Below are 21,369 nucleotides of genomic sequence, written 5' to 3' on the forward strand. Positions count from 1 at the left end.
CATGCACAAAAGGCAGTCTTGTGTGTCGGCTGCTCCACTGTCCTCTGTCAGTGCTTGAAAAGCAAGCCTGATGGAAGGATGCTCTTCAGGAGGAAGCAGCACTGAAAACACGTGACTCAAGATAAGTGGGAACCATCCCAAGAAACACATTTTGAATATATATATGTATATATATACGTGTGTGTGTGTGTGTATATATGTGTATGTATGTGTGTGTATTATCCATATATATATGGAAAGAAAAATATATGTGAAAGAAAAAAGATGCATATAATATATGAAAGAAATTAAAAAAAAACCCTTTATGTTACTGTGCCTGCCTTTAGGTGTGCTGGGGGTTAGATTCCCATGTCTGCAGAAGGAATCTGGGAACAGGGAGACTTCACAACAGTCTGAAATGACCAAAGGTTTGAGAGCTAGAAGTGTGGCTCTGTGGTAAGTGCTTGCCTAGAGTACATGGAACTCCCTAGCACTGCCCCAAACCCCCAAATGTGTGTATCACAGATGTGAGATGTGTGTGTGCACCATGTAGACCCTATAAGAGAGACCTGTCTCTGGGAAGCATTAGACCGTTTGAGCTTATGTATAAAGGGTCAACTGCCCTTCATGATGGATGACACACTTACTAAGCTTAAAATATTTTATTTTAGGAAATTATTTGATTTGTTTTAATTTATTTTCTCTATTAACACATCAATCGTCACCCATGTAGATATAACCAGTGATTCTTCTTTTTAAATCTGTATAAAAAGGATGTTTTCTTGAAAAACTACAAGAAAAATACAGCCGCTTTTCTCTTCACCCAGGTCACTTACTACAGTTAGATTGCACATTTCAGTTTGCCTAGCATTGGGTGCTTTTGAAAGTATTCATAAATATAGTTAAAAGGATTTGCTTAGGCCATCAGCGTTTCAAAGTGGAGTTTGTTTGCATTACAGTTTGTACCAAACGTGAGTGGCGTCTAAGCTGCTTATGAGGCTTGTAATAAAGGTTAAAAACTTGAGCATTCGGAAGGCAGTTCCCATGTTGGGCATGTAGCAAATACTCTATATACACTTAATTCTCTCAGAATTCCTGTGAGGTAGGGTGCTTTTAGAAATGCCACCATAGTGGTAAAAACAAGCGAGGCTAGAAATGCCTGGGCGTGGGGCAGGGGGGTGGGACTGGTGGGTGGGTGGGTGGGAGGGGGGTGGGGTGGGGCCAGGTTGGGGTCCAGGGTCACAGCTAGAAGGTGAGGCTGGTACTGCTCTGTTGGTGTGTGGTGTGTGAACGACAGCCCTTGGGACTACAGTCCACTCAGCTTTCACAAGAACACATGTATATGCACAGAGAATGCACAGATAAACCCTGGACTGTAATGGGACATTTCATTCCTTCCAGAAGTCACTGTAACAGCCATGGCAGTGATTCCAGAGATCTTGCGCTCAGCCTTGTCCAGGCTGGAGAGCCTGTATTCTCGAATTCTCTGTATTACTAACCCTCTGTGTTCTGCATAGAACTGGGAACTCCTGACAGACATCGATTTCTGCATACTGACACTGCTCTCTGTATACTGCATGGCTTGAATTATTCAGGAGTCCTCGATTTCTATGGGGAAAAAAGACCTTGACACAGTATAAAATTTTCCTCTGTAAAAGGCACAAAACTTCAATGAGCTTTTTTTTTTTTTTTTTAAATTCTCAGTGCTGCCTCTGCACCTTGTGGATGTCAGTAAAGAAAAATAGGAGGTCCATCTCATTCTCCTTGTGCTTTCTGAACCAATTAACATTGCTCATTAGCAGTGAGAGGCCGGTAAAACCATCTGTTCTGGGGGACGGGGAGAGCGCAGCCATGATGTGTAGCTTTTACCATTTCTGTACCATGGCTGACCTCGGACTACCAGCGGGCTGTCACTGAGCAGCTGAGAGGAGCCCGGCAGCATTCCGTTACATAGAAATGCCACCACCTTTGTGCCACAGACACAGTGACCTCAGGAGCATCAGGCATGTAAAATGAGAAAGTATTTTGAGTAGTGCCTTGGTTTAGTTACAGGTTAATTTAACTTGAAATCATGGCTGCACGACTTTCAAAATGAAAATTTAACAGTCAGCTTTTCTAAAGCTGGTCTGGGTTAGCCTAGTGTGCCACTGACCTGGGGGTCTCAAAAAAAGATTCAGCATTTCCTTTGCTGTCTTAGGACACAAGGGAACTCCTGATTTCTACAGGAGGAATGTTAGGGACTTAGGATCATGGGTAAGGGAAGAACACATAAATCCTTTTCAACATGCTAGAGGGTTGTGATTAATTTAAAATATATCTAAATATATCTACATCTAGCAATGATTAAGCTTTATGATTTCAGCATTTTTTTTTCAAACCTCAACTAAAAGTGATCTCAAGCCCAGCGTTTAGCCCATGCACAGGGTGATGAGTGGAGAGATGTGAGCTGTCTTTGGTCCCTCCCATCTGGTTACCAGGGACTACCAAGTCTGAACCAGAGAAGACGATACTAAAGTGCTAGGCAGGTGCTTGATTTGTTCAGGGAGCACTCAGGGACCAGGACTCAACTTCCTGCCTAAGTATGAAAGGAAACGACGTAAGCAAGGTGGCAGGAGAAGCTTCCTCCGTGACCCTCGGCCTCCTGTGGCAGTTTGATCACCCTGGCGCTCAGGAGGCTGAGGTCTTCACCTCTGGTAGCTCTCAGAGTTCTCCACGCCAAGGGGTTTGTCTTGGGTAAGAACTACGAAAGAACACATAGAGAGCACAGGTAGCAGATGCGGATGGCCCTGGCTTGCTCTGCAACAGGTCACTCTAGAGAGTGAACAAGTTTTTTGTTTCTCTGCTGTTCTGGGGCTCATTAGGGTACACACACACACACACACACACACACACACACACACGGTATGGTGGGAAGTCAGACCAAGTTCTGGTGAAGTGCTGATAGAGGCAGTTAGCTGGGACTAGTGTCTAGGGCTGGGGGAAAAACACAGAGACCATCAGTCATTTGATATTTGACATAATGGTGTGCCTCTTCTTCTTCTTCTTCTTCTTCTTCTTCTTCTTCTTCTTCTTCTTCTTCTTCTTCTTCTTCTTCTCCTCCTCCTCCTCCTCCTCCTCCTCCTCCTCCTCCTCCTCCTCCTCCTCCTCCTTCTTCTTTGGCCCAGTCTTTGTGTGTGTGTGTGTGTGTGTGTGTGTGTGTGTGTGTGTGTGTGTGTGTGTGTATGTGTGTTGGGGGGTCTGTGTGCCACAATATTTGTATGGAGGTCGGAGGACTGCTTACAGGAGTCAGTTCTCTCCTTCTACCATGTGGGTCCCCGGGAGTGAACTCGAAAGTACCAGCCCTGGTGGCAGGCACCCTTACCTTGCTGAGCCATCTTGACTACATATGTTACGTGAAGTTCTATGTAGAAGGCTGGGCTGGTCAGTAGCTACTACCTGCCATCTCAGAGGCTGTTCTGGGGATGGGGTGTCCTCCCTCCTGCTGGGCCTCTATAGTTAAAATTTGTGTTGTTGTTGTTATTTTGTTTTGTTTTATTGAGACAGGGCCTCACTATGTAGTCCGGTCTGACCTGGAACTCACTATGTAGACCAGGCTGGCCTCAAAGTCATAGATCCACCTGCCTCTACCTCCCCAGTGCTGGGATTAAAGGCGTGTGCCACCATGTCCAGCTCTGTACTTAATATATAGAGTGGACATAGCTACTTAGCAAGAGAGGGCGGTAGTTCTTCAGTGTGTGTGTGTGTGTGTGTGTGTGTGTGTGTGTGTGTGTGTGTGTGTGTGTGTGTGTATGTGTGTGTGTATGTGTATGTGTATGTGATTTGTTTTCACTGAGAGAACACTGGCTTTGCTTGGGCACCTTCTGCTAAGACAACCCAATGCATGGCTGTAGTCACTGGGCAAGGGACATGCTGAGTTACAAAAATAGCCTTGGTACTACCCTGGCCTGGGGTCTCCTTTGGGTCTCTGTCCCAAAGGAACTCTTCCCTGCCATTTGGCCAAAAAGATTTCTTTGTTTTTTTTTTTTTTTTTTTTTTTTTAAGAAGCACTTTGGAGAAGAGTCAGAACCCCAGACTGCAAGGAAGTGGCCAGCCAGTTAGGCCACCGGGCCAAGCTCCAGCCGGGGAGGCAAGCTCTGGCCTCTCCTGCTCTCGACTTTTGGCCCTAGGATCCACTGTAAAAGGAGTTGCAGGAAGACAGGTTCACAGTCCGTGCCCCTCTGCTAACGGAGAAGCGGTGAGTCAGCCTGCTCTACCCTCTCTTGCTTTCCCACTCCAGTGTGGCCAATCCAGGAAAGCAGGGAGAAGGGCAGGGGAAACGGTAGAAAAATAAACACTTCCTTGCATTTCACTGGGAACAGAACAGCTCTTCGGATTGTTAAAATCACACTGCCCTCCCCCGCTCCGTTTCCCCTCTCTGTGGAGAAACACATTTTCTCCTTACCTGATGAGAGTTCAGGGTGTATCCTGTGGAAAAACAGGAGCACGGTGTAGAAGATAAAAGCCAGGCAGCCAAAGATCACACCGCAGACCAGGAAACTGTAACTGCCCTGGGCCTGGAAGATCTGCCAGAGAGGAACACAGAGTGGCCATTGAATTCCCATGTGACGGTGTACCGGAAAAATGGCTGCCTTGGGCCCTTGTAGGCTTCCCAGTCCCTTGGGGCATTCCTACCGGACATAGGAATGTAGGGGAGGTCTTCCCAAGGTTAGAGGTCTGGTGAAGACAGAAGTCCTGCCCTAAAGCTAGGGTTGGACCTGTCTATACCCCATATACTCTTTCAGTTCCATGTTCTAGAACTTTCTGGAAAACTCCATATGCTCACTGAAATTCCAAACACATGAGATGTTTCTATACCCATAGGTCTAACTGAAACTTTGCAGAAGGTCTGTGTGTGTGTATGTGTGTGTGTGTATGTGTGTACTTTTAACTTATGAAAATTTAGAGCATGTCTAAGTAGCAAATAGAACTTTCATAGACCACCAACTTAAGAAACCATACCATGTCCAGTATGGTAGCTCATGTCTTTAATCCCAGCACTCAGGAGGCAGAGGCAGGTGGATCTCTGTGAGTTCAAGGCTAGCCTGGTCTACATAGCAAGTTCCAGGACTATATAGAGAAACTGTTTAAAATTTTTAAAAAAAAAGGAAAAGGAAGAAAGAAACCACACCAACTCAGACTCCAGACGTGGCATTTCGATGCAGAGGGCATCCAAAACGTAACTCTTCCCCTTCATCGGGTTGGAGGGAGGAGAAAGGAGTCTCCAGTGGCTGGAGGGGATTCTGGAGGGTATACCACCTAGGCTCCGCAGCACTGCTGGCCATTACTAAAAGCCAGCAGACCTAGGGCAAGCTGCTCGGTTATTTATGTTTCAGGATCCTGTGCTGAAAAAAGACTGGCGTCTCTGTTATGGTCATCAAGGAAAGTAATGTGGATTTTGATTTTTGATTTCCTGGGAAACAAATGTAACATGGGCATGTTGAAGGACAGGTAGGGGGTGGTCAGGGCGGGTGCTGGACATGAGCAGAGGGTCCTAGTTAGCATGGCCACAGACTGGGAGACATGGACCTGGGCAGGATGGATAAAGAACACTGCCAGAAGCAGAGCTCACCATCCAGGCTCTGAGGGCCAACAGCAGTCTCACGGGGCCCCCTGGCCCCAGGCCCAGACAGCCCTGTTTGCTTTGGATTCATGGATTCAGTCATTAAGGTCTCCACAGCCCACACTCAGAGGCCTGGCTTTTGAGTCTGGCTGGCTTGGAGACAGAAACAGTTAGCTCCAGCTGGTGGATTCCTGCAGGCTATGTGGGATTCGGGAGGTGATAGCTTGCACTTAAAGGTGGCTGGCTGAATCTTCTCACCTGCTTGGGGGAGTGCTCCCCAACCCCCCACCCCCCAGGGAGGACCCCACCTACCAAACCAACCAGCATCTGCAGGACCATCTCGCCAATTCCTGCCCCAGTCACCAGCACTGTAGTCGCACAGCCTAAATCAAAAGAGAAGAGAAGGTGGGGTGAGAGCAAGCTGAGGATGCAGACGTGAGCGATCAGAACCCAGAGCATTCTGGGATGCCTCTGGAAGGTGTCAGAGATCGTTGTGGGTTCCGACTAGGACTTTGATCTGTGACTGCCTCAGGAATGTTTCTCTCCTGCTATTCACCTGTCTCTTTCTTGTTCTCAGACCTTCAATCATTCACAGTTGTGTAACCTGGCATTCAGGACTCTTCTCAGCCTGGCCACTGCCTGCCTTTCCAGAGAGATCCGAGACCTTCAGAGCTCAAACTTAGCATCAGACTTGGAGTCTAAGGCCAGTTATAACACCCCTTGCCATGTGCCCTTCAACAAGTTGTGTGGCTTCTGCAGAGTGCTGGCCCAGGACAGACACTTGAAGGCAGGTCCCTCACCCTTCAGGATGAGTCAAGATGCTTTATGCAGTTTTTCAAGGCCATCTCTCACCCTGCTGGCTCCCGAGCCACCCTTCAGCCAGGATAAACTGGCATTATGACCTGTGTTGCTGCCTGTCTCGGATGCGGCCCTTTACTGGCCCGCTGAAGATTTCCCTCCCTCCGCCAGTTCATGTGTTGTGCCTGAGTTTAGATGTCCTTTGAGAACATCTCCCACAGTCCCTATGCCTAGGATGGCAGCTTCTCCCCTAGCCCTGACTGCCCCTGCCTGTTTCCGGCACATTCTGACCCCCTAGCTGACGGTCTTCCTCCCCCACCAGACACTTTTCCAGGAGGGTGACCGCCTCTCTGGTTCCCTGACACATGCCAGAGCTTATCCGTAGCACTGCAGCCTACGTTGGCACATCTCTCTCTCTCTCTTTTTTTTTTTTTTTGGTTTTTTGAGACAGGGTTTCTCCGTGTAGCTTTGCGCCTTTCCTGGAACTCACTTGGTAGCCCAGGCTGGCCTCGAACTCACAGAGATCCGCCTGGCTCCGCCTCCCGAGTGCTGGGATTAAAGGCGTGCGCCAGGCTCCACCTCCTCCCAGCTCTGTCTCCCTCCAGCCAATCCCTGCCCCGCCCGAGCTTGCACATCCTTCCTCCGCACCTAACTCTCCTTTTCCCCACCCTTTCCTCCGTGCAGGGCAGCTCACATCCCGTCAGATTTCGACACTGAACACTGCTCACTCCCGTCTCTGAATCCCAAGGGCTCCCAACTGTCCCATGCGTTCTTTTGAAACACCCTGAGGCCCTTCTGCACATCAGCAATCGTGCTACAGACTTGCAGGTAGGGAGCCCTGTGAGCTGCCAGGGATGCCAATCCATCAAGAGCTTTGCATCCTCTCCCAGGCAGAGCATTTCTACGGGACCAACATTTGTCTCTGGGTTGTTTTTGTGGTACCGGGGAGCTCACCCAGAGCCTTCCACATGCAAGGCAAGTGCTCTGCCATTGAGGTACAAGCAGCCCAGCAGAGGTAGGCTGCTGCTGCTGCTGCTGCTGCTGCTGCTGCCTTTTCCTGCCTTCTCTTCCTCCCCCCCCCCCTTTCTCCTTCCTCCTCCTTCATCTTCTTCCTCCTCCTTTTTTCTGAGATCAGGTCTCACTATGTAGCCCTGGCTGGCCTAGGACTTACAGAGATCTGCCTGCCTCTGCTTCCCAAGGGTTAGGATTACAGGAGTGAGCCACCATATGACAGACAGGAAAACGGAGGCTCACTGAGAAGAAATGAGGTCACTCGAGGTCACAGACCTGTGAATATAGAGGTGGGACTGTGTCTGCAATGTCCTCAAAGCCTACACTTTCTCTTGTCCCTTTCTGGGACTGTGTTGGAGAGGACACAGCTTAGGTACAGAAGTCGTGAGATGGGTCACACTGCAGGGACAGGCCTGAGTCAGTGGGGCACAAAGGAGGGAGGCACCCCTTTCCATGGAGATCAGAGATACGTCCTGGAAGGGCACAGGGTGGGGGTGGGGGAGTTGATGGAGGCAGTCCAGACCAAGTGTGGTTATGGTCAAAGCATGGCGGCTCAAAGTAATTGCCATGTCATCAAAGGAACTCCAAGGAGTTAGTGCGCCTCGACTGCAGGCCTGCCACTCAGAGGACCCTCTGCAGCGGCACAGAGTGGCCTTGTGACAGTCCCACACCTAGATGCTGTCAGAACAAGCCACCTCTCCACTCTGACATCCCACTCAGAGGAGCCTGGGCCCTGGTTGCAGTGTAGAACTCCAGGGGATCCCAAAGCTGAGCCAGTGGGTCCGAGGGGGGCAGGACCGAAGGGCAACCAGACAAGCCCAGACCTACGAAGGCAGAGGAGGTGATGGCAAAGGGCAGCACCGTTAAATCTGCCGAGCGAGTAAGTGACGAGAAAGGCTGAAATTCAGCCCAGCCCGCAGGAAGTGACCGGAAGATGGAGCCGAGTGGTCATTCCGCAGATGCGTCATGCCGGAATGTCAGTTCATCTCTGAAAACTGACATAGGGACATTGTGTCACCCCTTAATGGACTCTCTTGAGTTTAGAGTCTGAGTCCTTTGGTCCCCCAGGGAGTCGCCTCCCCTGCTGCCAGGATGAGCTGGGGGAAGGGACTGTGTCTCCTAGGCATGGCCCCCTGTTCTTCATGATGTCCTCAGTAGCACACAGGCGTGTCCGAAGGATGGGCACCAACACTAGCTGATGTTGTTTCTGCCCTCGGCTCCATCGGGACCAGGGCTGCTTTGGAATCACAGTACAAAAGAACTTTCCCTGATTTGAGATATGTCTCAGCCATGTGTCAAACCCCACTTAGAGGATCCAGAAGTCAGAAACTCAAAGACACTTGATTCTTTGAGTCACCCTATCACATGAATTGTTTTTCTTCTAAGTCAAACATGGACAGGGCACTGTGCCAGCCACAATGTCAGCTGTAGATCCATGAAGAGGACCATGCCGTTATTAGGAAGAAGGACATAGACGCATGCTGCAGGACTTCCCTGTGGCCTGAGAGGACACACGCAGAACACACAGAAAGCCACGGACAGGACACCCATGACCAAACACGCCTGCCCTCACGTGCCAGCGGGTGTTTTGATTTTCCTGGTGCAAGTCCAGGCCTAGAATGCCACAGCAGGCTGGGAGCAGGAGAGGAGGTGGCCACCGGCTGCAGGGAGCATGCTTCTGTGTTCCTCTGCCACTCACCTTTGTACTGGAGGATGTCCTCCGTGTAGGCCAGCATGCTGGGGAAGGTGCTACTCAGAAACAGTCCGAGGCTTGCGGTCCCCACGAACAGGAAGATGACATTGTAGGAGAAAATAAGCAGGAGCAGGAATGTCACCACCACGCCCACCTGTACAGCAGAGGCAGATGCAATTAGAGAGGGCACAAGGCTGGGCATCTTGGAGGAAGGGATAGATCGTTCAGGCAGGAGCATTCACGCTGGCCCCAGGAGAATGGTGTGGCCCATGCGCCACCCTGTGGTCTCACTGATACCTGCACCATTCCTAATTCAGGATCTACACAGGGAGGTGAGCCGGACTGCAACCACCCCCAGCACCCGGGGAACACAGGGAACAGGCACTGCTGGCCCCCAGGGTCTTCCATGAACCCAGGTCATCAACACTCCCCCTCCTGCTAACGCCCCGCTCTGTGAAGTGTCCTTCTCTTTCCCTGACACCCGAGTTCCAGGGTCCAGAGTGAGGAAAGCCATGAGCTAGCAGGATGGGTGATGGACATTGCGTCCCTACCCTCTGGGAATCCAACACAAGGACCCAGGAGGATCAAGAGTTGTGGAAACCAGCTCGGTGCCTCCTAGATTTCACTTAAATCCCATGGCTGGAGCTAACAACTGGGTAGCTCAGATTGCATGCTCAGAAATCCTTGTGACTCAGCCAGGTCTGTGCCCCACAGGCAGAGTTTTGCTAAAATCACCCAGTTTCTATGCTCTTTAAAAATGTTTTTATGTAAACGTTGAGTGATTCCTCTGCAAAATCCATCTGGGAAGAGAGCGGAGCAGAACAAGGCTGGGAGTCTGAAGCCCGAGGTGCAGGTCCACGCTGAGTGCGTCCCAGTGCGGAGCCCGGAAGTAGCTCTCTCCAGGAGCCCTAGATCCGCCATCTTTACAGCAGCAGTTGGCAAGGGGCCAGTGGTGAAATGGCATGAGCTGAAAGTGCTGAGCTTCCAGCAAATGTTCTATTTCTCTGGTATTTCTGGGTGGTTTCCCCACCCACCCCAGATGCTGGGAGACAACCCCAGGACTTGGAGCATGCTTGCCAAGTACTCCACTGCTAAGCTGCAGCCCCAGCTCTGTGCTCTGAAGAAGCTTCATGTTCATTGCCAAGTACTCCACCGCTAAGCTGCAGCCCCAGCTCTGTGCTCTAAAGAAGCTTCATGTTCTGTACCAAGTCCTAGCTTTGATGGGGAAATGTCCCTAGGTTTGGGGCTGTGCATGTAGATCAGTGTTAGAGCACTTGCCCTGGGTGCCCAAGGCCCTGGGTTTGGTCCTCAGCACCACAAAACACATAGTGTCCCAGGAAGGGTCTATATATCTATTTCTAGGAAAATAAATACACAGACCTACAAAATCATGCAAAAAATCACAACTAGTCCCGAACCCACTCCTCCATTCACAGATGAAGGACTGGACAGGTTGAAAGGAAGAGACCTTCGGAGGGTCTCAGCAGACCTCGGGGGATTTTGCTCCCCCTGGAAGAGGGAGGCTAGTGACCCCAGCACACGAACCCCATTAGCTCTGCCTCAAGATCTCTCAGAAGTGAGGTGTTCTCGAATCACACTCAGGCTCACCCTTCCTGCCCTAGAGAAACTACTCATCAAGAAACAGGCTGAAGATGAACATGTCCTCCCTCCCCACGGGGAGACAACTTGAAGACCATCTTTCATGTGGTAAAAACACAAAGGCAGTGGGCTGTTGTGGCACGGGCTTGTAATCCCAGAGCTTAGGAGTCCGAGGCAGGAGGATTCTGAGTTAGAAGCAGCCTGAGCTACACAGTAAGACCTTGTCTCAAATAAACCAAACAGAAACAGAGAAGCAGGAGCTGAGACCACTCAACAGTTAAAGAGCACTGGGTGCTCTTTCTGAGGACCTGAGTTTGATTCCCAGCACCTGCATGGCGGCTCACAGTCATTATAACTCCAGTTCCAGGGAGCCTGATGTCCTCTTCTGGCCTCTGTGGGCACCAGACATTCAAGGGGCACTCAGACCTTCATTCAGGCAAAGCACCCCCACACAAAACCCCGGAACTCCACATAAAGGTGGAAAGAGAAAACCAACTCTCCAAAGCTGGGTCATGGCGTTAACAATATGCCCAGCCCTACTCTAGACTGGATCATAGACCAGGACACCCCAAGAGAGCCAAGCTAACCCCTTTCTCTTTATAGTTACCTTAAGCATGTCACTGTAGTGATGGAGGGCCCCATCCTTGTGGTCGCTCTAGGCCTGTCCTTGATCCCTGTTCCCTGCCTCCTCCACTCAGAGAAGTCCTGTCCACTCTGCCCCACGAAACATCAGGGAACCTTCCTGCCCAGTCCTGCCCGCACCCAAACCCTCCCTCCCTCCCTTCCTCAACTATTCTGCAAGAGTAAGCATCTCCCTGACTACAGCCAGATGCAGTTTGTTTATTTAGAGACACGTTCCCCCTATGTAGCCCAGGCTGACCTTGAACTCAATCCTTCTGTATTCCCCCAAGCGCTGGGACTGTAGGGGTGCACCGCCACATCTATCTGGGAGATCTTCCTTTCTTTTTTAAGTTTTTTTTTTTTAATTTTATGTGTATGGGTGTTTTGCCTGCATGTCTGTGCACCACATGTGTGCAATGCCCGAGGAGGACAGAAGAGGGCGTCAGATCCCCTGGAACTGGATTTACAGACGGTTGTTAGCTGTCATATGAGTACTAGAAATCGAACCTAGGTCCTCTGGAAGAGCAGCCATCTCTTCAGCTTGGGAAGTGCTCTCTTATAGTGGATTTCCTAGAAAAGTAGTGGGTTCCCAATCCCTGGAGGTATTTAAACAGAGACTGGCGGGGATGTCACAGAAGTGGTCCAAGCCTTAGTGGAAATTTGGCCTAGATGTACCCTAGGGGTTCTGTAATCTGGAGTCCTTTGTCATAGATGGTGACATGGACATACATCAGGACACAAATCTTTATCTGTTGCTTGGTCCAGACCCCGTTCCCAGCCAAACCGGTTCTTTGCCTGGCTACATGCTAGTCTGGCCATCTAAGAACCTCCTAGAGAGCTGCCAAAGGCAAATCCCAAGTCAGAGCAGAAGCATGGACCCCAAAGCCTTGCCCCACTGCCTAGAGGGCTCCAAACAGCCGGGCACTGTGAGAAGTTCAGGAGGCCCAAGGCTGAGACCTGCATCCCTCAGGCGACATCAGCTGTCCACTCCACAGTAATCACCCACAGTCTCTTCTACTGATGCTTCTAAGGATGTAAAATCAGAGGCCCAGATAGGAGAGGGGACTTTTCCAAGGCTACACAGTAGGCTCCTCTTCCTTCATCTCCATCCCTTGCCAGTATCTCTCCTCCATTCCTACCTCCCTACTATTCCAGCAGAATACAGTCCTGAACAAATATCTTGGGCAGTGGTAAGGCCAGGAATAAACACATTCTGTGTTTCTAATAAGGGAAAGGAGGCAGGCCACTTGGCCACTTACCACGTTGATGAACACCATGGTGGCTGGCCTCATTCTTGAGGAGACAGGGATGGAGATGAGTCGGCCCAGGGTGATGAAGCCCCAGAAGAGGCTGGGGAGGTAACCAGCCATCTTGTGTCCAACAGACAGGGGCTTCTCCACGGCATAGCTGTACACAAAGGCAGAATAAGCGCCCTGTGGAGAGAGGAGAGAGCAAGCCCCACTCAGGGCGCCAATGCCTCAGCTGGGACAGGCTGGGCAAGGCGGCAGAGGCCAACTGGTCTTGTCCCTAGTGGTTCAGCCCAAGATGCCCTGGGAGCCAAAATCACATGGGACACTCACACACAAGCCCAGGACAGAATGGGTGCCACAGCAGCACCTGAGATGTCACTGGGTCCCCATGGAGAATCTCCACAGGGTGTGGGCAGACAGGCATGGCTAGACGGAAAAGGGCTTCTTAACCTCTTACTTTACAAAAGAGAGGAGACAGGTCCACATCCACCCTAGAGTGGTACAAGTCGGGCAGGTCTGCTGTGGGCTGCCGCATGTGAAGAGGGCCTTCCCTTAGGAGTGTCCCTCCCACAGCAGTCAATCACTCAGCCATTCAAGACTCCCCTCACAGAGAAGAGTTCTGGAAAGGGCACTAAACAGAGTAACAGAGGTCACCCACTGAATGGATATTAGCTTGCGAAGCCCCATTTGTGGCTCATGCCAAGAAGCCGAGTGCACCCGAGTTCGTATAGTGTGGCCTCTCACAGGGCAGCAGGGCTGTGAGCTTTCAAAAAATGTGGGTCACAGCTGGGGATGGTGCATTTGGGAGAAGGACCAAGAGTTCAAAGCCAGCCTAGGCTACATTTGATCTTGGCCAAAACAAAGCAGCTAAAACTGAAAAACCTCGGACCACATAAAAGTGGAAGTAGAACAGACGGGCCCCTTTCTAGAATGCACAAAATAAAAACGATTGTCAGGAACAGAACAGAGTCCTGGTGCTGAGGGGCTGTGGCATTGTGGGCACTGTGGGAGACGGGCAGGACACTGGTTCACTGCACTGTAGGTGAAGTCCTGCAGAACCTCCATGGGCTTCTCTCTCCTCTTGCCAGTCCAGACTCGGGGATCAGGGTAGAGGCCTCTCAGTAGAGATACCTTCGGAGGAAGACTCACCATCATCCCATCTGTCATGAACAGGACCAGAGCCGCTGTGATGTGGATGGCGAAGAAAGAGCATGGGGCTCCCCGGAAGTTCTTCCTCTGGCAGCAGCTGAACAGGTCCTCCTGCCCTGGAGGAGGCACAGGAGGGCAGGGCTGAGTCCACCTCTGCTCCCTCCCCTCTGCTCACCCAGTTAAGGCTGGGGCTGCTTGCCGCCTCCACTTCTTCTAGCTTTCAGGCACCTGTGAGGAGCAGCCGCTGTTCTTTGCCCACTCCTGGTGGAACTAAGGCTCACAGAGGTCCACTAACTCCCCTAAGGTAACCCAGGAGAGACCGGGGAGGATGGAGACCGTCTGCCTTTTTCATTCTTTCCGCCAGACGGCTCCATCACTTACCTTACGGGACTACCAGGACCAAAGACTGTTTCTGACCGTTAGCACTGGGGTCTAGGGTCATCTTCCGGGTGTGGGGTTACTAGGACAGCCAGAATAGAGGACAAGAGCCCGCACCTGGGTGTGACTGAAACTTGGGGGCCAGTGAGGAGGTGTCTTCCTTCTCAGCAGGCCGGGTCTCCAGTGCAAGCTCGTCCGCAGACAGGAGCAGTGGCGTCCGCTGGGGGCAGGTCAGCAGCCGCTCCTTGGACAGCAGGAACAGAACCGCCAGGGGCACTGGGAGCTGAGGGCAGCAGAGGGTCAGGAGGGCCTGGCCTGCTGCGTTTGGCCCAGGCGGCAGGCTCACAGTCCAAGGTGCCCACCTCACCAAAGAGCCTCTGCGAGCCCATGAGCCAGGCACCTGGATACCACCTGGGCTTGGTGTGAGCACTGCTGGCCTTGGCCACACCCATTTCTCACAGGAGACAGGGGAGGAAGCCTTCCAAAGCCTGGGCTTACAAGGGTCCTCTGCTCCTTAGGCCGGGTGCTGGGTGTTATTCCCAACACCCTTATTCCCGATACTGCTACAGCACAGTGCCTCTTGTTTCTGTGTGTCACAGCTCTATAAAGTGTGACTGGGGGTGGGAGTCTGGAAAGATGGCTCAGCAGTTAAGAGCACTTACTGTTCTTGCAGACAACTTAGATTTAGCTCCCAGTACCCACATGGTGCTTCACAACTGTCTGTAATTCTAGTTCCCGGGACGCGACACCCTTTTCTGCCCTCCGCGGTCACCAGACACACACAAGGCACACGTCCACGCGGGCAGAATACTCATACACATCATATAATTTTTGAAAATGCAATTAGGGGGCAGAGGACGTGGCTCAGTGGACAGGGGCCTGTCTACCAAGCGCAAGGGCCCCGGGTTCTAACTCTGGTACTATCGAGAGGTGGGGAAAAAATGTGTTGAAAAGATTTTTTTATCACGTTTTCCAGATGGGACAAAGGAGGTTCAAAGTTATTATACAGCCACATACTGTTAGGACCGGAAGAGACCCGGGGTGTGTGTGTGTGTGAGGGGGGGTCGACTAGACACAGAGTGCAGCATTCCCACCACACGCCTGGCACTGGCATTCTGATTCTGGCCTGCATCTTCCTACCTCTGGGCTGCTGGAGGGATGGTACATCCTTGGAGGGTACTGAGCTCTGCTAGGAGCTTGATGACTAAGCTAGAAAACACAGGCACAGGTAAGTGCCTGCTCCCCCTCCCCCTGCCCGGCTCTCTGCTCCTCACACTGTGCCACTTAGTCCCAAGGGTGCTCACTAGTCCAACAGGAAACTCCTCCTACTTCTGAGGTTGCCTGGAGAAGCAGCCACTGGCTCCCGCAGGTGTCCCTGCCCAGGTCCAATCACCTTCACTACCAGGAAGTTCTTTATCGAGTCTAACGGCTATCCTTCCTCCTGCTGTGGCTGTAGGCTGGGTCCTTTTCTTAGGAAGGAGACACTGAAAAGTTCCAGAAGTGTTTCAATGTAGCCAGCGCTAGGCCAGGCAGCCGTGGAAGCCAAGCAGACACCCAACCTGGCAGTGCCCTGCTCTTAGGGAGCCCCTTGCACCCCCCCCCCAAGAGTGGCTCCCACCGGCCTGAAGAGAAAAAAAAACACCCAATCCCATGCTGACATCTCCCTAGGGTGATCTTGAGAGCCTATTTCAACACTCAAAAGCCAGCCAAGGTCACGGTTAGGTGTGGTGCCACACACCTGGAGGCTCAGCCACTCACGAGGCAGGAGTTTAAGATCAGCCTGGGCAACACAAGTGTAACCCCAACCCACAATCTGCAAACACAGGGTCAAGTTCAAACAGCCAAGCTATGAAGCCACACAAGGGGGCCTGCACGGCAAGAGACCTGTGTCCCTGTGCTGGGGAGACTCAGCCCGCCCTCCAGTAACTGGGGAAACAGGAAGCCCACGTGGAGGCTTCGGCAGCAGAACACCTGAGAAAAGGCCAAGGGGAAGCAGCTGGACTCAAGGCCTGGCGCTTAGGTGGCCTTTCTAGAGAGATGGGTGAAGGGAAAGGCTTCACAACAGATTGGCTGGCATGCTGGCAGGAACATACCTCGCTTTTACAGGAATTCCATTCAGGGACGCCAGTGCCACTTTGAAAACCAGCCAATGCCAGGCAGGTGTGTGTGTGTGTGTGTGTGTGTGTGTGTGTGTGTGTGTGCATAAGGAAGCCAGTCCATTCACTGCTGTATTCCTTCGGTGGTGGCTATTTATGTTCAGACACAAACAAATAGGGTAATTCCCAGAAATCTTGTAGCAAGAGGACCCAGGTTCAATTCCCAGCTCCCACATGGTAGCCTCTCCAGTCTGCACCTTCATGAGAAGAACAGACCCTGGGCCTGTGCAGGGTTTCCTGCATGCAGAGTCATAGCAAGAATCCTTCCCTAAGCAGGGACCCCTTGGAGGACACAGGTTCAAAGCTGCCTTTATCCAAAATAGCGGCCATGGGCATAAAAGGGACAGAACAGAGGGAACGTGGTGCCTTGCTGAGGGACTCACTGACTTCAGCCCAGGGAAAGGAAGGCTGTTTAGGAGCAGTCTCTAGGTCTCTTTCTAGCTCCCTATCAGGACCTTAGGCCCGTGAGGTGGGACAGACACCCTTCTGCATGCCCAGGACTACTGTGATGGGGGCTTAGGGACCTTTCCGTGTCACATGCAGGCATTCCTCTGAAGCCAACTGCCTCTGGAGGACCGGGTAGGCCTACTGCAGAGAGGCCCCGGGCCAAAGCGAGATGCCCCACACAGGAACTCTATCCCCCACACAGCCAGACTATTGGCCACCTGGAATATTCTCACTTCCAGTCTATGATGGGTCAGAACCGGGAGGCCTGGTAACTAAGGCGGCTTGAGCAGTTACTCCTAAGCCTGGTGGGTAGGGGGACCCCAATCTCCCCTGGGTTAACAGGGGATCCTCTTGAGTTGTTGAGCTCTGGAGGTTTCTAAGTAGAAGCCAGAATCAATGCTGACTTGGCCAGGTGCACAAAAGGGGCCTGAGTGGCTAAGCTGGTCGGGGTCAGTGGTCTCTATGCTGTTTAGTTCCTTGTTAACTTGACCTAAATTGAGAAAATGCCCCCATCAGATTGGCCGGAGGTCATATCTGTGGGGCATTTTCTTGATTTATGGTTGACGTGGGTAGTGTTGCCCCTGAGCAGATAGTCCTGGGTTGTTTAAGAAAGAAAGCTGAGGGGCCTGTAGAGAGGATGGCTCAGTGGTTGGGAGCACTGGCTGCTCTTCCAGAGGACCCAGGTTCAATTCCCAGCAACCACATGGCAGCTCACACATGTCTGTAACCCCAGTTCCAGAGTTTCTGACACCCTCACACAGATATATATGCAGGTAAAAGACCGAGGAACATAAAATAAATTACTTTAAAAAAACAAAAAAAAGCAAGCTGACTAAGCCATGGGGAGTAAGGCATCAGGCAGGTTCCTCCAGGGCTTCTGCTTCAGTTCCTGCCTACTGGTTCCTGCCCTGACTTCCCTCCATGGTGGATTAGAAAGTGTAAGCCAAAATAAGTCCTTTTCTCCCGCGTTATTTTTGGTGTTTTATCACAGTTACAGAACCAAACTGGGATAGTCTCTCTGCCATTTCTACCACAGCTGACAGGCCTATCACTCCAAGGAAGCCGGAACCCAAGGAGCAGGGCCGAGGAGAGAGATCCCCATCAGTGATGAAGAATTCCAGAGAAGAAGTCACTATCTGCATGGCCTCTTGGTCATGGAGGAACCGATAAGGTTTTCGACAAGGCCTCAGAGAACTTGGAAGTTGACCCTGATTTTCACTGTGTAAACATACCCACGGCCTTTCTCTCTTGAGAACTGCCAACACAGTGTCACAGTGAAGGACCCTGGAGATGATTCCTACAGGTCACTTCTCCCTTTTGGCTGCACACCACGGTCCCTGGCATGTTTCTTGGGTTTGAAGATTCTGCACTGGGAAGCTGGACTGGGAGGCATGCACTGTTCCCCCCAGCTCCCTACCCCACCTGTACCAGTGACACTTACGTTGATGAGAGCCATGATCCAGAAGGCATAGGATACGTGGTTCTCTGTCGAATCCTTTGGGGATGGCCCGGGGATCGTCTGGTTTGACCAAGGCTGGGTTGCTGCCTGATGCTGGCCCAGGACCCTGGATGCATGGAACAGGTGGCTTCTGGAGGAGGCATTGGCTGTGCTGTTAGCAGGAAAGCAGTTGGCCTCTGACAGGAAGGGATCAGCAATCAGGGGGCTCAGCAGAGCACCAAAGCCCACGAAGAAATGGAGGACCTGGGTGGGGGGTGGGCACCGCTCAGCCTGGTTCAGGACTTGCATCCACAGGGTGCAACCTCCCTTCACCTTTACCTTGTGCCGCTGCCTGGCCCTACGGTTGGGAGGAAGACCCAGGAAGCAGGAGGGAGAAGGAAGGCTGCTGAGAAAAGCCCCCTGGCACCAGGCTTGATGCCTGGGGTAGCCCTGTGACAGGAGCCAATCCTTCCTTTCCCTCTCACTTCCCCATCCTGTTCCCATTGGTGCTGTGCCTGTCATGGTGGTCAGTTTCATCAACTTGACTGGATTAAGACACCCGGAGGGCACTAGGAAAATATCCCTCTGCGGATATCTGTGAAGGCATTTCCAGGGAGGCTAATGAGGGAAGACCCACCCAAATATGGGTGACACCATCCCATCAGCTGGGGTCTGAGACTGAGTGAAAAGGGAAAGGAACCATCCAAGCCCTGGCATTCCCCTCTGTTTGCTAACTGGTGCCCAGGACGGTGCAGCTCCTGACACCGTTCCTTCCCCACCATCACGGACTGCATCCCCCTGAACCGCGAGCCCAAATTAACTCTCTTCTCTTAACTTGCTTCATTGGGTACTTGGTAACAGCCACATATGCTGGGCGACTAGAAGGAGAGAGGAGAGGAGGAGGAGAGAGATGGGAGAGCGGACCTCAAGCCCTCAGTAACACTGCCTTCCCTAGTTAGAGAACTTCTGTTACCAGTGGGGTTCCTGGGAGAGGCCAACAAGGCAGGCAGAGACCACCCCTGGAGAGATGAAGAAAGCCGAACCCAGGTGTTAGGTGACTGGTGATGCTGTGGTCCAGCTAGTAAGTGATCAGGACAGGCTGAGCCACCACCATCCCTGGGGAGGGCCTGGGGAGCTCCCGGCACTCTGCCCACTCCCCGGCCTCCCCCTGTGCAGCTCACCTGAAGGAAGAAGGCTGAGTCCTTTTGGTATATCCTCACCAGCTGCATGTTGGCCACGGTGTCGATGCAGCCCATGGCTAGGCCCGCCAGCGCTATGACCGAGGCCAACACCTTCACATCATGGCAGAAAGGGATGACAGCAAATACCAGGGAGATGGCCAGGGTAGAGGTGAAGAGGGCCCATAACGACTGGGCCAGGCTGGGCAGGGGAGAGCTGGAGTCAGCAGAGGAGCCCAGAGCCTTCCTGGAAGGCCCCTCCTCCTTGCCTTTGCTCTGCTACCAGCAGGAAGGGAACCGCTCACAAGCTGTGGGTCACAGGCAGGTGGATGAGTGTCCTAATGGCTTCTCATGGCTGCCACGAGGACACCCGATGTCACATTGGTGCTCACAAAGCTCAACTATCATTTTATGCTGCTAAAACCTTAAATTATTCACTCTAAGTAATTCTCTATGAAACAATATTCCTGTCCCTCTCAGGGAGGCTACTTTGAGCGTCTTCAAGGGAACATCGCCATCCATATATCTACGGATAAGGGCTGGGGACCCAGGATGAACCTGAGTCTGGAAGTCCTCAGCTGGACAAGAATAGGGGCAGGTACATGTGCCCTTCACACAGGAGTTGACAAGAGCTGTGTTTCCGGGCAGAGCCAAGCTGCCAGGAGCAAAGCCATAGCAGAATTTGGTTAATGTAGTGACCTCTCTTCACGGACAGAGGTCAGGGGCTATCCCTACTGAGACCAGTCCGAGCAGCTCCCAGTTCAGACAGACATCAGAACAGCCCTCCGCATTCGGAGGGCTGTCCCCATGAGAGATCGATGTCACGGTCCTTTTGGCAGTGAATTCTGCCTGATAACCAAAGGCTGGTGTGTTTAGGACCACTCTACAGGCTAATGTGCTGTGTTGTGGGAAGAACTTGGGCAGCAAGAAGGTTCTGGAGGTTGTGAAAGAACGTCCTCAGATTACGAAAAGGGAGAGGTGGGTCAAGACCACCTCTGAGGTTCCGGAGCACTGGGAGGGCAGAGGGGATCCTCAGAGGTGGAGCGGATTGTCTTTTCCAGCACTTGCCTCTGATCCCCCTGGCATCAGCCACCTCATCTGCTTGTATCTGATTAGAGCCTTTATCAGAAGACTTCTGTGATAGCAGCTGTTCGTTATTTTGTTATTTTCTCATTTCCAGGCTGATCTGTTGAGATTACTGTTCATGACCCCTGTCTGTTCCCACTCAGAACCTGGGGGTAGACGTGCTTCAAGGCCGGGCTGAAGAGGATGGGGGGGAGGGTGGCTGCAAGGTGGGTGGTCTGTTCAGGATGCAGTCTGGCAGCTCTCCCTTGGTCCCCGCTCTGACCGTCCCCAGCCCTGACCACCCAGCTGCCCTACTTGGGTGTTTGCTTGTGTTTCTGCGTCCTGCTGTGTCATACCACGTCTCATTTGCCTCTTCCTCTGGACCCAGTACAGAGGGGATGCCTATGCACGCAAGGCTTGATGAAAACCGTAGACCTTTCCTTTCCACGCTCTCTCTCCTCCCACGCTTCCTTTCCTTGTATAAGACAGGCAGGCGGCGTCTTGCAGACCAGCTTCAGGGACAGCAAGAGTTACTTCTGTGTGTACCTGCACCCATTACCACTACCTCACTCACCAAGTCAGGTACAAATACTCTGAAGAATTAGCGCATTACGGATGCCGGCCATGCTAGCGCTCTGAGGAAGATGCCGGCCACCCTAGCACTCTGAGGTAGATGCCTGCCACCCTAGCACTCTGAGGAAGATGCCGGCCACCCTAGCACTCTGAGGTAGAAGGAGGAAGATGGAGAGTTCAGCACAGCCTGGGCTACATGGCAAGACCATTTATCAAAAATCCAAAAGAAACCAAACAGTTGTCGAGAGCTGGGAGAATGGCTCAGTGGTGTGCGCCTAGTGGGTGTCTATTGGCTATCCTGGAGGTGTGGCTTGTATGGAGTGGTTCAATACAGCACTCAGGCTTGTAGCAAAATCCTGAGGGGATGGGACCTAAGACCAATAAGCTGTGACAGAAGAAACCACAGAGAGATCGGAAAGGGAAGGACTGGGTAAT

General features: G+C 52.0%; 1 protein-coding gene across 5 annotated transcripts in view; it reads right to left on the reverse strand.

The window, feature by feature from the left end:
- Mfsd4a (major facilitator superfamily domain containing 4A) overlaps window positions 1-21,369 on the reverse strand; it is a 47,811-nt gene that overhangs the window by 18,900 nt on the left and 7,542 nt on the right. For 2 of the 5 annotated variants that reach the window (XM_052736877.1, XM_052736876.1), the window contains exons 2-8: window positions 18,122-18,382; window positions 14,195-14,360; window positions 13,700-13,815; window positions 12,560-12,733; window positions 9,087-9,234; window positions 5,891-5,961; window positions 4,421-4,541 (exon numbers count right to left, since the gene is read on the reverse strand). In XM_052736877.1, the coding sequence (XP_052592837.1) occupies window positions 4,421-4,541; window positions 5,891-5,961; window positions 9,087-9,234; window positions 12,560-12,733; window positions 13,700-13,815; window positions 14,195-14,360; window positions 18,122-18,382 (1,057 nt within the window). Of the gene's footprint in view, window positions 1-1,353; window positions 2,720-4,420; window positions 4,542-5,890; window positions 5,962-9,086; window positions 9,235-12,559; window positions 12,734-13,699; window positions 13,816-14,194; window positions 14,361-18,121; window positions 18,383-19,299; window positions 19,499-21,369 lie in introns of those variants that run through there. The other 3 variants (XM_052736880.1, XM_052736879.1, XM_052736878.1) reach the window with 3 other exon arrangements.

This window comes from Peromyscus californicus, unplaced genomic scaffold, assembly GCF_007827085.1.
Source record: "Peromyscus californicus insignis strain IS unplaced genomic scaffold, ASM782708v3 Scaffold_14__1_contigs__length_90479793_seg_2, whole genome shotgun sequence".
In the NCBI taxonomy this organism is placed as follows: domain Eukaryota; kingdom Metazoa; phylum Chordata; class Mammalia; order Rodentia; family Cricetidae; genus Peromyscus; species Peromyscus californicus.